The sequence below is a fragment of the Ceratosolen solmsi genome, unplaced genomic scaffold (assembly GCF_000503995.2).
Source record: "Ceratosolen solmsi marchali unplaced genomic scaffold, CerSol_1.0 scaffold7, whole genome shotgun sequence".
Lineage (NCBI taxonomy): Eukaryota > Metazoa > Arthropoda > Insecta > Hymenoptera > Agaonidae > Ceratosolen > Ceratosolen solmsi.
The window spans coordinates 17,516,697-17,533,259 of NW_011948413.1; the positions used below are offsets into that span (position 1 = coordinate 17,516,697).

General features: G+C 30.9%; 2 protein-coding genes across 3 annotated transcripts in view; one reads left to right on the forward strand and one right to left on the reverse strand.

Annotated features, from left to right (window-relative positions):
- Positions 1-449: 449 nt before the first annotated feature.
- On the reverse strand, positions 450-3,995 carry LOC105367586 (poly(ADP-ribose) glycohydrolase; the record flags this gene model as incomplete). Its single annotated transcript, XM_011506349.1, has 10 exons — positions 3,876-3,995; positions 3,630-3,790; positions 3,402-3,518; positions 3,155-3,319; positions 2,834-3,087; positions 2,520-2,620; positions 2,276-2,435; positions 1,623-1,941; positions 1,298-1,529; positions 450-1,153 (listed from the first exon to the last, which is right to left on the reverse strand). Coding segments are annotated over exons 1-10 (2,319 nt in total), but the record flags the coding sequence as incomplete, so codon positions are not given.
- A 1,652-nt stretch (positions 3,996-5,647) lies between these two features.
- LOC105367587 (uncharacterized) overlaps positions 5,648-16,563 on the forward strand; it is a 76,274-nt gene continuing 65,358 nt past the window's right edge. Inside the window, exons 1-2 of one of the 2 annotated variants that reach the window (XM_011506351.1) lie at positions 5,648-6,098; positions 8,842-8,902. The gene's annotated coding sequence lies outside the window, so the exon portion shown is untranslated. The remainder of the gene's footprint in view (positions 6,099-8,841; positions 8,903-16,563) is intronic. The other variant, XM_011506352.1, reaches the window with a different exon arrangement.

Here is a 16,563-nt window from a genome sequence, read left to right on the forward strand (position 1 = left end):
TTTTATATAATCAGGTCTTTAATTTATAGATATTGAATTTTCAACGCTTTATTTATAAGATTAACATAATAATCATATGCCTTCATAAGTACGTATTTAATATAATACAGTTTCATAGTATTATTTGAATCAGATATCTTAAAAATGTATATACCTCTATATTCATATAAAAATTATATAATTCTTTTTCTTCATAATTTATATATCTTGTTAAAAATAATTTTATAAAAAAATTACACAATGATAAAATTATATAAACTTTGGACTTTTCTTTAATATTAAAGTTATTAGATGTTCTTTATAAAATAATACACGTGAGAACTTTTCATTAAATAATGGATAATACTATATCTGCTATTTTTCATAATATATGTACATTTTTTCATTCAACTTTTTAAAAGTATTACATTATGCATAATTTGAACTGTTTTTACAAATTATGCATCTTTTCGTTTAAAAAAATCATGAATTTTTGTTTGTGATTCTTTCTTAATAGTTTTTACATTTGAATCTATTGATGTTGAATCAAAGTCTTTTTCAAATTCTTCATTCTTTTGTTCGATTTTCAAATCAATTTCCATTGAAACCGATTGTTTCGATACATGATCTGTTTTTTCTAGCAATAATTTATCAAAAGCATCCAAGGCTGAAATCTTTTTCTTAGATGAAATTTCAGTATCTTGCTTTTCAAATAGTTCCCCAAAACTTTGCTTCTCTTTATGTGGAGATAGTAATTTTTCATTAGTTTCTGCGATCTTGTTTGTTTCAACCTCATCATTTGATATTTGTAATTCATTCGTAATTGGTAGTTTTATTTCTTCTTTAGATAATCTTTCGTCTTTGGGATTTAAGTCTTCTGCATCTGAATCATTTTTTTCAACGTTTTCTAACCATTTTTCAATCTTTTCTTCAAGTTCATCCTCTTTTAATTTAGCTATAGATGCGTGCTTTTTGAAGTCAAAATTAAATTGTGCCTTTGTAATACATAATGTACTATTGTCCAACATCAAATCCTTTTTAGGACTATTTGTATCCGTATTAAAATAATATGTTAAAGGCTTTATTTTACTACGATTATATAAAAAACGATAAAAATCCGTACAATTCCCAGTGAATGTTTCTTGATATTGAGAAATCAGTGCAAATAAACGTCCTGGAAAAGTATGTTTTTTAAAGAGTTTTTAAATGTGTATTTCTAAGGGCCATAAATAGGAGTTATATTAAAATTTTAATATAAAATTTTAATTATTCGTCTTACATTAATGTAGTATAGGAATAGAATATTTTTCATACACACCTATGTCAATGTCATGTCGAACGAGATGCCAGTACATTTCTGCTATGCTATCTCTTAAACTTGTATCACCAAATGTAAAATATACCATTGATCTACCGGCTACAGATGCGGCCATTAATTGTAATAAAACTTTCAGCTGAGGATTACCACGAAATGCACCACAACCCCAATTTCCAGTTGCTATTGCTGGCAAAGTATTAGACGTTACTTCTGAGCTAAATCCTACGTAAGCCTGAAATATAAACAATAATTCCATTCAGTTATATTCCACTTTACAACAATATAAGTGTAATCATATAACTATATATTAAAATTAATCCAATACCTTATTAAGTTCTCTAATAATATTTCCCATATTAAATTGTACATTGGGTTGCTTAAAATACAATGCGTCGATTCCAACAATGCAAGTTTTAAGTCTTCCACTGCTATCTCTAGGGGTTTCATCAATAAAGTCTCCGACCCATTTAAAATTGTTACTATACCCTTCATACTGACTATATCTTTCAACTCCATTAATAATAAGCGCTTCGGTATCATCTAAAGCTTCAGTTACTAACATTGTTACCATTAATTCTGGACAAATAACGAATCTTATTTCTTCTTGAACACAACCATAGTTTAAAACACCACCACCGACATACCTTTTAAAAAATTAACTATGATATAATAAGTGCAACATACTTAAAATAGAATGAACAATTATATTTTAAATTTCCATATATATATATATTCATGAAGTTTACACGAGCTTTAATTACGTTTATATATTTTTAATTTATACGTAAGATTATGAAATTTATAAAGTTAATGTTCTAATTTAATTATATTTTATATTAAAGAATACTTCCAATACAATTGTTGTATTTATAAATTCTAACAAATTTTTTATTTACGAATAAATGATTAAAACGAAAATTTCCAATAAAAATTTAAAAGCTATAAAAATAACATTATTTAATTATGAAAAATTCTAACTTATTAGCAAAGTTAACTTGTAAGAGACCAGCTCCTTGGGATTCAATCGTGCCTTTACTAGTAATATGTAATGGAGGTAATTTCAAATTCTGTTTATCCCATCTAGGACAATTTTTTTTGGGAATAGATCTTCTTTGTATTGTTATTGTACCTTCAGGTGCTGCGTGGTGAAAAAAAAACATGATAATACATTAATGTAATCAATACATGTATTTGTATGTATATGTGTTAATTTTCAAGATACCTCTTGTTGTAATCCTTCGAAAATAATGAAAAATACATTTTAATTTTTCCATCACTGATTGACACCTGGTATGTCTTTCCTGTCTAAATGATGAGAATAATCTGGAAATTGATTATTATTTGTTATTTTAGTTTAATAAATTATTAGATTACATATCTTCAAAATGAATAATCAGCTATTAAATAACGTATTTGAAATACATATATATACATATATATATAATATTAAGTATTTTTTTTTTTTTTTAAGTTTTCAAGTAAAATTATTATAAGAAAATTACTTGTGAAAATAAAAACATAATAATGACGAATTACCTATTGAAATTTATATTGGGAAATAATCCAAATTCAGATTGTGGATTTGTAGAGTTACGACGTGGAAAAGTACAAAAAAATGCATTTGCAAGTAAAGAAGCAACTTGGAGTTGACTCAGACTAATGGACTTATTTGATTGACGTTTTAATAGTGGAATTGGACCAGTAATTAGAGCAGGAAGTTGAAGAGCAAGTTGAACTACTTTTGGTATCAAAGAACTTAAACAGAGTTTCATTTCTGCTTCATCAATGTACTAAATAATATTTAATATTAGTAAACATCAATTTTTAACAAATAAAATAAAATAAAATAATTCGTACTTCATTTAATAAATTGTGAAGTGCAGCAAAATCCCACTTTTCAGCATACTTGTGATTATAAGACAAAATTGCAGCTTCGAGTTGATGGCTTGATAAAAAATTTTGTAATAATGCTTCTTGTATAACCTCCCATCTACGTCTAAATCCACCAGAATTTTCATTTTCCTGTACGGATAATATTATATTAAACGTATTTAGATAATTTTTTTTTGGCATACATTTTGAACCTAATATTTTAATTACATACTGGATCTATTGGGTATAGGCTATGAACAGAATGGGGCATCCGTACAAAATTTTGACTCCACTTATCCGATGCTTGTATTGGATGAGGTTTTGGCGGACCACGATTTGGAAGAGGTAACTGTAAAATTAAATTATTTCTATATCAATGCATAATAATTTCTTTTCTATTTCAAGAATAATAAATAAAATTCTTATATTTAAAATAAGCTCTTTTAACGATATTTCATACTTCGAATAAAATTGTATGAGTAGGTGACGGGTGTATAGGAGGAAGATGAGGCCATTCAAATGGTCCATGATCCTTGTAAATTTCTTCCATACTAACTCCTTTCCATTGAGGATCATCGGTATTAAGGTCTGGTTCAATAAATCCACCCGATGTCGAATTTGCTAAAGCCATAACGATCATTCATATATCCTTTAAATCAATGCAATTCAACAAGAAATTTTCCAATTATTTAATAATATAGCATACTTTCATCCGACGTTCCAGCGATAGAAATATTTGTCCCAATATCAGCATCTGAGAATAAATCTGGCGATGACAATTCCTCTTCCAATGAAAATTTTAACTCAGACATACTTCTCAATCATCAATTGATTTATCTATGGGCAATTAAAAATTGGTTATATAAATAATTGTTTAATTACAATTTTCATTATTCTACTTTATATTAAAAAAATTATTAGAAACAAGGGCGTCCTGTATTTCAATTAAGTATAGTACATAAAATAAATATTTATTTATTCACTTACGTAAAAATAAATAAGTTAAAACATACACATTTATGAAAATAAGACCATTGCAATTTTACATATTTTCATTTCAAATAAATAAAAAATAACGCCTCGACTAAGTCTCCTTTTCTAAATTATTTGCTTTTATAACCAGACAATCTTTTCAATGCCGCACCAACTAAAGCGCCAAAATAAATGTAAATTATTTTAATTAAATATAAGAAGGTGGCAGCACTTGATATTCTATGTTACCTTTCCCATCATAATACATATAAGGATCTTTAGTCATTTGGTTTAATAATTATTTATTCAGACTCTATAAATACTAAACTTGTTATGAGTTGAAAAAATTATACCATTGACGTTTAAATAAATATAAACGATCATCGCGCGCGCGCGTACATGCATATATATATATATATATATATATATATATATATATATAACTTTTAAGATATTTTGAATAATTATTTTAACCGAACGAAATTAAATATGTATAATGTGTACACTCGAAAGTTCTTTCGATAGAAAAAAATCCCGCAGTTTCTTAATTACTAGGATATGCATGAGTTTTTCATAAATAAAATATAATTTGTATATTGATTGAGCTAATTTTATAAAAAATGATTGTAACATTGCGTTTATGATTATAATAATATATCGTGAAAAATATATTGTTTAATGTTTTAGAATTCATTACGCTTTTAAATGATTCAACTCCTAATCAATGATTAATGAGCCTAAATTGTAACTATACTTCTTCATGAAATATGCTTAATAACCTGAAAATTGATTCTTTTGTATATATAAATTTGGAAACCAGATGTGATAAAGCCAATTTTCAATTGACATTTTAATATTAATTAGGACGATTAATTAGGAACATACTAAGCAGAATGGATGAGTAATCCAAAAAGTGTCGAGTCCACGGTAAATTAATTCACTAAACCTTTTTATACGTATCGCGTAATGTCTACGCCTAACACCATTTTTTGGTTTTTCACTTTGCACGGACCCACAAACGCACACACAGGCGCGCGCGCTCGCCAAAAGGAGCATAGAGTCGAATAGAGAGGGTTTTATAGTCGAAATCAAATGAAAAAAAAAGAAGAAAAAGAAAAGAAAGCGATTTCAAATTCAAATCTGGATAGCCAAGCAGCCGTGCATTCTGAAGTTGGCCGTTAATCGTTAATCGTTGTCCAGCTCCACTCCCACTCAGCCGACATTCTCGTGCGTGTACGGAGTGGGAGGCTCGCTCCTCGTCCTCTGCGTCTCTCGCTCGCTCATTAGCGCGCGCGCGCTCTCTCTTTCTCTCTCTCACACACGCGCGCACACGCTCACACACACCGTCGTATAATCTAGCCGTGAGTCGCGCAGCAGCTTGCGAATCGCGGGCGAGCGAGCGAGCGGCGGGGCTGACGTCAGAGCACGCTCGCGTAGTTCCTTCTCTCTCTTCGCTGGCTATATACTCATATGACAGGTGGTGCGGAGCGACTGTTTTGCCTTGCGATCGCTCGGGCTATCAGCCTCAGCTCGGCTCCTGCGAATTCCGCCGCGTTGAAGAGGCAAAGAAGGAGCAACGAGCCGCACACATCAACTCTTGACGCGTGTTTTGGGGTGCGTGCAGTCGGTCGAGTGTATAAAATAGTGAAGGGAAAAAGGGGGTGGGTGAGAAGTCAGGAGTGTCATAAGAAGTTGTGCCATAAGAAGCGAGGGGAAGCGAGAAAGAGGAGCGGTCGGTCGAGGATCGAGGGTCGCTTAAGGGAGTGGAGGATAAGTTACGCGGAGGAGGAGTTGAATCGGAGTCGCGTGTGCGAGGATTGTGACATGTTGAGGGGTGGTGGCTGTGCGCGACCTTAGTAGTGCCGTACGTGGTTATCTCACGAGTCGTCCGTTTTTATGATGACTCCCCTGGATTCCACGCGCGAACCGCCCGAGAGTCTTGGCTGCATAAGAAAAGGTATACCCGCCACGTTTTTTCCCTCTCGACTCTCTTTTACATTCTTGCCCTCGTCTTGCACGAAAGAGACGAGAGAGAGAGAGAGAGAGAAAGAAAGAGACGAGAGAGAGAATGAGACGAGAGAGAATGAGAGAATGAGAGAATGAGAGATAGAGCCGAGTTCCGAGGAGGCCGCCCTCGACATTATTTCTCTCTTGCTTCTCTCTTTATCTACGCTTCGCGCGAACGAGGGAGAAGAAATGCCTGTCCTTACTTACACACGCGACGGGACATTATGCATTTCGTGCTCGGTTGTCGCCTGGTAAAAAGCAGCTCCTTTGCCGGTTTTGACGTTTCGCGCCCGATTTCATTATCGAGAGAGAGAGAGAGAGAAAGAGAGAGAGAGAGAGAGAGCATTATTGATCTTGGGAAAACGCTTGGGGACAGCATCTCGAATGCGTGACATTGTATCGCAGTCGATCGAATCAAGCGGGACTTTTTATGAGCTGCAGCGTATGAGAGTGAGGCCGAGCATTTTAAAGTTGTCGCGCTCGTCTTTACGAATGTTTTGTATTACGAATGCATTATGTTAGGCTCTTGTGAAAGATTCATAGCGCAATAACAGTGCTTAGTGCCCGGTCGATGCTTGGGGCTTTTAATATTTATCAGCTCCTTGTCAACGCGTATGTAACGAAGGGAACTAACTATGCAAAAAAAAAAAAAACTTTCAAAGATTAAAATACATTTTGCGAAACTTTCGATTCTGTAAATGAATAATATAGTACCGTCAATACTATATTATCGTTACTCCGAAACGATAATGTATGTATATTGGCATATATAAATATCGATACGTTAATTCGTGTAAACATATTACGACGATGGGTTTCATTGTAAGCAGTTGATTTACAAAAACACCGAACGCTCGGGAAAGATAATTATTACAGGATTTATAATACCACGCGTGTATTGATCTTGGGTAATGCGGGTGTAGTATCTCACGGGAATTAGCGACTTATAGAATATGCAAGTGCTTATTGCTTATATATTATTCTGTTGGCTCGGTTTTATACATTACACATTGTAACTTGATATTTTAAGGCTGAATATACATTGATCGAGTGCGTATATTAGTTATAAAAAAAAAGAGCTTCATAATGTCGTTTGTTGGCTTTGTTTTTTCTTTGTCAAATGGCGTGTATAAAGAGTACAGTATATTGTTAGCCATATGTTGAGTACTTAGATTTTTATAAAATATTTTATTTATCACAATCTGATTTAGGCACTTTTATAAGATACCGATTCATTAAGAATAATATGATCAACGGTTCGACTATTTTGTTTGAATGTAAAGCTCAAGATTTTCAAAACAAATTTATATATATTTAAATGATATATATATATATATATATATATATATATATTTGTGTGTGTGTTAAATTTATAAAACATCTTAATAAACGTTTGAATAATTTTAATAAGCAGTATTGTGAAATATATTTAAAGTAACATATTGTTGGAGAATAACAAATATTATTCCATTAGCTTATAATATCATTAAAATCGTTCAAATATAAATGTAGATAAAATGATAGACGTCTTAAGATTTTATTATTTTTATCATTCCAATATTCAAACAATTATATATTATTAGGTAGACGCATTTTTTTACATGACAATTCAGCACACATCTCTCGCCAATATAGATTACCTGTAATCCATGAAATTAACTTAATCGCTCAAAATAACGTTCTCTCCAGGTAGTAATAATTCTATTATCATAATTTTCGCTACGTATGCAATTTCTACCGCTCTCTCTAACTTACGCGGATAATAGAGAATAATAAAATGGACGACAGTCACTAGAATATAAGTCAGTAGAGTATTTTCGAGTGGGAATATTGATCGCAAGAGACTGTGCAGCATCCAGACGTTGCTGCCGTCTGATGGAGCGTTCTCGGGACTTCGCCGGCAATATATGTTCTATACATAATTGCTTCAATTTTATACGCGGCTCATAATCTCTCGATTTTTAATAATTGCCATTTATAGCCCAAATTAACGGGATAACGTTATAATCTTTAATGTCCGATATCCGCTTAATCGTTATCCTTGAAGTAAAAATGGAGATATTCAAGGTGCAAGTGTTAGAGGTACGATCATTTTAGAGGACTTAAAAATCTCGTAATAAATCGTGTACTAAATACGTCGAAAGTTTTGTATTTAACTGTATAGTGAACCTAAACGTATATCCAGGTAGATTAAAAGATACGCTATTGTAGTTGAATACTCCGTAAATAATTGATTAGTTTATGATATTTTTAAGTTATTTGTAAAGCTAGTGTATGCGCCCATTTGAAAAGGACGATTGTTTATCGTAGACATAATTGATAACGGATTTTTGACTCTAGCGAGCCTGGGACCAACAACAAATGACTTTAGCTATGATCGAAGAGATCATCCGCGCCTAATCATAATCATCCTGTGAAACGACGATGAATCGAACGCTCGTTTAATAGTAGGCGAGAATTAAAAAAATACTGACGACTTATCTTAATCTAAGATTACCGATTGTCTCTCGTCACAGGAGCGTTTGCCTAGGAAAAAAAAACAGGCACTTGCTCAGTAAGATGTAGGCCGCGTGCTGTTTATAAACAGTTGGAGGAGCATCTGGAGTCGGCCGGTGCATATTGTGATCGATCACGATGGCGATCGCGATGATGCAGACACATTTTTCCAATATGTTTAATTTTTTTCGTTGCAGCTTGCGCGGGTGTCGAACGGTCCGTTGGCAGCAGGAGGCAGAGGCGTGGATTTTCGTTTTTGTGAGTAAGATTGAAATGGAGAAAAGAGAACCGAGCGCTGCTACTTGGGAATTGGGACAGGCACATCTCGGCATGTGCAACGGTGTGCCTGAGGCTGTGTGGGTGCGGGTGCATATATAATGCTTCGGTCACGACTGCTTTCAGTTTTACGGTTTTAAGGTGCACGAGTCGTTTTCGAGCGGAACTCTCTTTTCTTTCAATCCTGTTTTGAGACTTCTTGTGAACAACAACCGTTTCTATTTGAAAATTTCACGGGGCGCACATACACCCACCCACCCACCCACACACACACACACACGCGCGCGCGCGCGCGCGCGTACGTACATGCATGTACAGACTTTTTTCTGATAAAAACTACTATCTTACTGTCCTTAGTATTTCGAATATCTTCCTGCTCGACTTTTCTGTTACATTCTTATAGTACATAGACTTCTTCTGATTAACTGTACCGCTAATGCTGGGGCCTCTCTATTTCTTACTAATATGATTATATCATTTCGTTTGGTAATGAAGATGGATATTTCGTAATTAAAATAAGCTAACTAATAATATTTTAAACGAAGAGTTCGTAAGTGAGTTGAAGTTATTGTTTTACCTATCTTACCATTATTGCTAATAATATAATAATATAATCGCAAAATTATATGAACAAAGAGCATGTTTTTTTTTTTTTGTTTTTTTTTTCTCAGGATTGAAAGTACAAATATTAATGTAGAATATGAGAAAAAACCAGTGAATTAAAAGTCTATACAGATACTATAATTTTTATTGATATTTGAACATTTATAGTAATCTCTTTTATTATACAAAATTAATTGTTATAAATGTTCACGATTAATTAAGATATAACTACTTTAAATATGATAAAAAGAGACAAACAATAAGTTATCTTCGTCATAGTTTTACATTAAAAAGTCAGAAATGCGTACGTAAAATTTGATAAAACTTTAGGAATTAGCGACAAGATAATTATGGCCAGATATTTCGGATAATGAATAAGAAATTATAGTCAAATGATATGTTAAATATCCTTATACATTAAAGCTATTTAATGCTTTGCTATTATTATTTTACCAGAATTTTTCATTCAATGTATGCTTTATTTAACATATTATTATGAATAAATGAATTAATCAAACGCTAATATATAGAATATTTTATTAAAAATTTTTTAACAATTTTTAATACCTAAATAAGAAGAAATTATTTATAAATATTCTACTAATCTGTATAATAATAATCGCATTACACATAGTAAGTAAAGTTTCTATTAATTATTGTGTGTATATATAATTATAAACAAAATAAAGGAATATAAGTAATAATTAAAACACATATTTTCTTTCAATTTACTGAAAGATCTTTTTTCTTTTTTTTTTTATAATCACACGGCCCACCTTGTTGTTGGTTGTCGGAAAAAATGTTATTACTTTTTTGTAGCGTTTCCGTTTAAGATTTTGGTGTACAGTAGGTACTGTAAGTTCAGTAAGCTAGAGCTTATAAAGTGGTTTCTTGGCTGGTCAGCTTGAGACGGACGCATTAATATCACTTTATTGTAAAATTGATCGTATATCGATCGAACACCATCTTACTCTTATTTTTCTTTTCATTTCTTTTTTATTCCCTTCCACGAGTCACTGGTTCACACGCGATCTATTTGATGCTTCATTCGAGTCATACGAAAGTGAACTACAAGCCGGCATTCTTATTCACAGCCAATGCCTTCGACGTAGTAAGTGTTAATTTTATAGCTGGTTATTTAAATTTTTAAGCACAGCTACAAAACCATTGCGCTTGGCTGCGCGTGTCCTTTTTCCATAGTGTAAAAGATTGCTTGACAAATAGAGTAGAGAATTAATTAGTGAATTTCTTGACCGAGGTTAATTTATTGAAATGGAAATGATTTTGCAATGATTGAAGAATAAATGTACGATAATCTCGTAGTGATACGCTTTGAACAATTTATTTTAAGTTAGTTAACCTAAATATTAATTTACTTTTACTGATATGAAAAATGGATTATTTACTATTATGAAACCAAACTGAAGAACTTTTGTTATTATGTTGGTAAGTAAAGAATATATACATATATATTGAGCATCATCCAAGAGCGTGCCGTTATAATTTTAATCGTTGCATTAAGGTCTAGTTTAATTACAGTAATAAAATTAAAGAAATTATGCTTTACTGACAATAAAAAATAAATTAAGTCTTAGCATAAAATTCAACGGTTATTAATTTATATTAGAGTATGAGTTTATATAGAAAATTTTTGTGAATTTGGTTATTTTTATTCTATGGCAAATATTCTTCAATCGATTGCCGAAATTTTTATTCGACTTTAATTCAATTATAATTCTAAAATAATATGATAATTTTTCTCAATAAAATGATAGTTAAAAATATCTTAAAAATGTATAATTGCCAATATGTGAATTATAAAATGTTATTTAACAAATTTTAATTAGTTATATTACAGAATATTTTTGAAGCAGATATAAGTATGAAATGATTGGCTCACGACAATGGGAAACATATTGTTATTTCTAGCTCGGACTCTGACAGCGGATTTTTCTCATATGATTACGATAAAATAAAAGAAAATATAGAAAGCATCGTCGTGTTTTCTCGTAACTTACGTACCTTTTTTGTTGTTGTCGTGCATTAAATAATTACAGAGTGCGCACTCATAAAAGTCAAATGCGGTTGTGCGTATGTATAAGAAAAATTACCCATGAATAAATGCTGAGTGCGAAATTTTCTTCGTGGCGTTTTATTAACAACCAATACATGCAGCAGTTTTGAAAGAGTCCTTGAGAAAAATGATTGTTGTAATGTATTTGAGTCAATCGTATATTTAAATATTAGAGTTTCGCGGTATTAAATAACTTCAGAATTTCTTTCTCTTTTTATTCAATAATAATATTTTTCTAGTTGCATCATTAAATGTCTTACGCTTTCGGCCGTATTACGAGAATATTGCATAAATTTCTTAAAAAGATCAATAAATCAAGATGATTATTTTAAATAAGACATTCAACTTTGGTTAATAGACACAACAACAACAACAACAACAACAACAACAAAAAACATTAAAACTTTAAATTTCGTAAGTATAATAAAAAGAAAAAAAAAACATAATTTGTTAAACGATATTTTAATTAGAAAAATAAATTATACTTTCTTTATATTCAATATAGGAAGTAGGCATTCATTCTATTTCATTTAATACATCCTCCTAAAAGACATTTTAAATTGTTAACTTTTACTGGAAAAGACTTTGTGACTTTAAATACAGTTACGATGACGACTTATATGCACAAAAGTTACGTATTGTATTTATCTTTTTTTACCGTTAATATTGCCATTAAAATGCATTACATTGACATGATAATATCAAATAACATAATATTTATAAATTACACTTGCATGCAGTTATCTATGAATTAAAATACTTATTATCGTTGTATTGAAAAATGGATTTGGGTCTGGAGAATGCCCGAGAATCATTAGTAATACAAAAAGAAAACTTATCATCACAAAGCATTTATCAGTCGTTCAATATTTCCATTTTCCGGTCTTTTACGCGGTTGCCCTCTGCGGCATAGGCGAACTCCGGTTACCGCCCTTCACCTTCCTGTGGGGTCATCGATTGCACACCCATGCGACGTCGTGCTTTCCTTTTCTTCCTTTCCTTCGCGTCTTACTTAAGGGATAGAAATTTAAACGCATCGTAATATAGTAGCCGCGCTCAATCAATAGTTAACTAAACTCCAATGGTTTTGCGCAAGTCTAAGGTGCACGTGGTAAGACTTCTCTTACCTTGTGCGAGTTTCACGCATAGAATGATACGAAAGGTAAAGAGTACGGGTACGTAAAATTTACGCGGATGGAAAGAGGGATTTTTTTAGCGTAACATTATGCATTGTGGCAATAAATACAAATTACTGAAATGTCGATTAAATCGCTAGATGTTTCTAGAGAAATATTCAATGCAAAAGTATTATTGTGAATTTATTAATACGTCAGCAAGGCTTTCAGTTGATTAAAATATAATTAACTTAAAACACTTTTAATTGGCATGTAATTATTAATTCTCATTAATACACAGTTACTTTAGAATACTTAAATATAAATTTTATCTACTATAATACAAAATATTTATATTTATCTCATCAGGAGTCTAATTTTTTTAATTTCTTAAAAAGTCGAATTTCCAATTAAATTTACAGCAAATTGGCGCTGATTTTCATTTAAAATTCAGATGTTGTTATTACTGATAAGTTTATAAACTCGATGAGAATTTTGTATTTTAAAGTTTTTCCGGAACCTATCGTTTACGAAACTTTTATTGTTTTGTGGGTACACATCAGTCGGCCGTTCACCTATGCGTGGGAAAAAAAAACAACAAAAAAATTGAGAATACTTTGATCAAAGTAAATGAAAAAATTCATCTCTACTAAACAACGATAGAGGACAACGCGATTTTGTTGCTGACCATTGTTAACTGCCATTGTATACGCATTTACGGGCTGTTCTCAATGCCTTTAGGACAGTACATTTTTGCATAATGTAGTGTATATTGCATTGCGTCAGTAGTGATATGCAGTGTATGTATCATTACAATTGAGTGTAAATCTTGTTTGAATCAGGTGATGTAGGTCTTTGTGATTAATTAATTTATTACTATATTACTTTTATCGATTAGCTAATTTTACATTACAGCTGTTCGATACGAATTATAGCTATTTTTTCTTCTTATGAAATGTATCGACTCTTTTCTTTTGTAATAAAAAATAAAATACGTTTTATTAATTAAATAACATTTTAGTAAGCAAATTAATTGTAATCATGTATGAAAATATTTTTTATTTCATTTTTACCAGTTGGACGATTTAACATAGAAATGTTTAAAATATTGTATTTATATTAATATTATATCAAATAAAGATATTAGTAAGAGAAATAATAAAGAAAATTTTGCTACTATCGAGTACGTAAGTAACTAAAAATATATTGCTTCGAGTGTCTTAATGTAAACAATGTTTAAATGTTTACTTATCGGCCTTTTATCTTGAGTTTTTAATAAAATATGTTTAGAGGACCTTATTGATTAATCTTATTAGTAAAATCATTTTGTTATAAAATATCAGTCATGTGAAAACATCGATATTATAGTTTTTATTTGTACTGGAATTCAATTAGCATTATACAGTTTAATAGCAAATTGTAATAGCTTTTATAAACTTATTTAATTCAAAATAATATGTAATATATCAGGTATTTTTTCATTAATTTGTAATTTTCTACGGTACTTGTTGAAGAGGAATCGAGACTTAATCATTATATTCGTTTGCAATCAGGTATATAAACTATAATTTATACATAAAATACGTCGAAGAAAAATATGGATCGTGTTCTTTATATTTTATCAGGTTAATAAAAATTTCATTACTCTTACACCAAAAAAATACTTTCTAAAAATCGATATTACATTTTATAATAAAATATTGATTTGTTCACAATAATTGTTGAGATTTAGAGTAAAAGAATGTTTTAATTTGAAAATTAATTTGAAAAACATGCTTTACAAATTCGAAATTCAATTGATAAATTACTCATTTCGCGTATCTACAAATAAATAAATAAATAAATATATATATATATATATATATATATAGATATATATATATATATATATATATGTAATATATAGATTTATTTTTAAATAATATGTATCATGATGCGAAATAAATTGAAACTTTTGAATATTAAGAAATCTCTTTTATTTTTCGCTAAATTAAAAAAAATATTTTTCTATCGAAATTATTTACGCAGCACGACATGCAAATGTGTTCTTCGATCAATTTCTTCTAATTAGATTGTCATTTGCGTACATTTTATTACATGTTAGCCGAAAAATGCATGACATCAACATACATTATCTTTCCTTCTATAGTCTTACGTATGAGTTCGAGTAATGCATAAACAAATATACAGATATTTCACAGATGCGATGTTCCATGTTTGATTATTTTTCGAAGCGATGGTTTAAGAGACTCGGTAAAAGTCGTCAATAGTCGCACAAAATCCAAAGCGACACACACACACACACACACACACACACACTCACCCGCACACACATGGTTTATCGTGGTATCTGCTTTGTTTATCGATTCATCAACTAAAGTTGTTACATAAAGCGTTTGTAAAACGTTAAGTTGAATGTCTTAAAGCATAAAATGTTTAATATTATATTTCATCTATTAGTTTTGAGCAGCAAAATGCCTAATAGATCATATTAAATATATAATATGTGGATAATGAAATAACATGAGATTAATAAAAGAGCTTGAATATTTCAAGCTAGATATAAAAGTTATTTTTAGAATTGATGAAAAAATTGACGATGAATGAAGCAAATTGTATCTAAATAATTTCATCTTGTACGTGTACAGTGTATTATTACCTACTCTTTATCTACAGTTTAAGATTTGATTGAAACATTCTTCTGATTTAAACATCGAATTATATTGATCGTAAAATAGACAGAAAAAAAGATAAGTTTTATTTTATATGTAATTGAAATAATTAATTAAAAACTTGGCATAACATCAGATAAGCGGAAGGCGGAAAGCAAGTTGATTCACGTTCTGCAAAGTAACACGTCGATATCTCCATCTAATACTGTCGTAATTCGACTTTGAATCCTTTTGCAATTAAGGAGCTCAGCATTCCACATGCCACACCTTTCTAAAACCGTGCTAATACTTCTCACAAGTTTACAAACAATAAATAATAATTAACATGTAAAACAAACTACGAAAATAAACATTGAAAATCATTGCATCTAAGAAATTGTGCATTCAACGCCTTTCATCCAATGGCTAAATATGATTTTTATTAAAAGTAGACTTTTCTCGAAAGCGTATAAAACGATAAATGTAATATCCTCCCAATCTTATATCGCATCTCAATTTGCCTATAAGAACAAATTAACTAAATAAAAAAAAAAAAATCAAGTTATTTAAAAATGAAAAATCCAATATTAACTCCATTTATTTATCAAAAATAACTCTGTTATAATAAAAACGTTGCATTTAAAAAAATTTTAAATTAACATTCCAAGCTTAAACAACCGAAGATGACTGACTCGAAAATAAAAACATACAAACAAAACAAAACAAAACAAAAAAACACGTCGTGTGCGAAATATGCTATAGCGCGGTAATAATATATGAAAAACGACTGAAAAAGTATCGTAAGTTGAGGTAACCTTTTTTCCATTCACTTCGCTGATAAAGCGAACGAGACTTCGGATTTAGTTTGGCATGAATTCGACGTGCATCCAAAGTATTTCACGAAGCTCTTCGTACTTTCGTCGGCTCGAAAAGCACCTTTCCCAAAGGCCTCAAATGGGTTCCGTCTCCGCGAGTCTGTGCCATCCCCCCTCCCTACTCGCCAAAATCCTGATCGCAAAATGAGATTCGCCTCTCTCTCTACCTCCTTCACTTATGTACCTGTGCATTCTTCTTGCACGGTACTTCTGCTCCATTCCACGTGGTACTCATTTTTCTCGAGAGAGAGTGAAATATTAATCGGCGAGTCATTATTACTAATCGATTTTTTTTTTTTTTTTTTTTTTTTTTTTTTTAAATTTC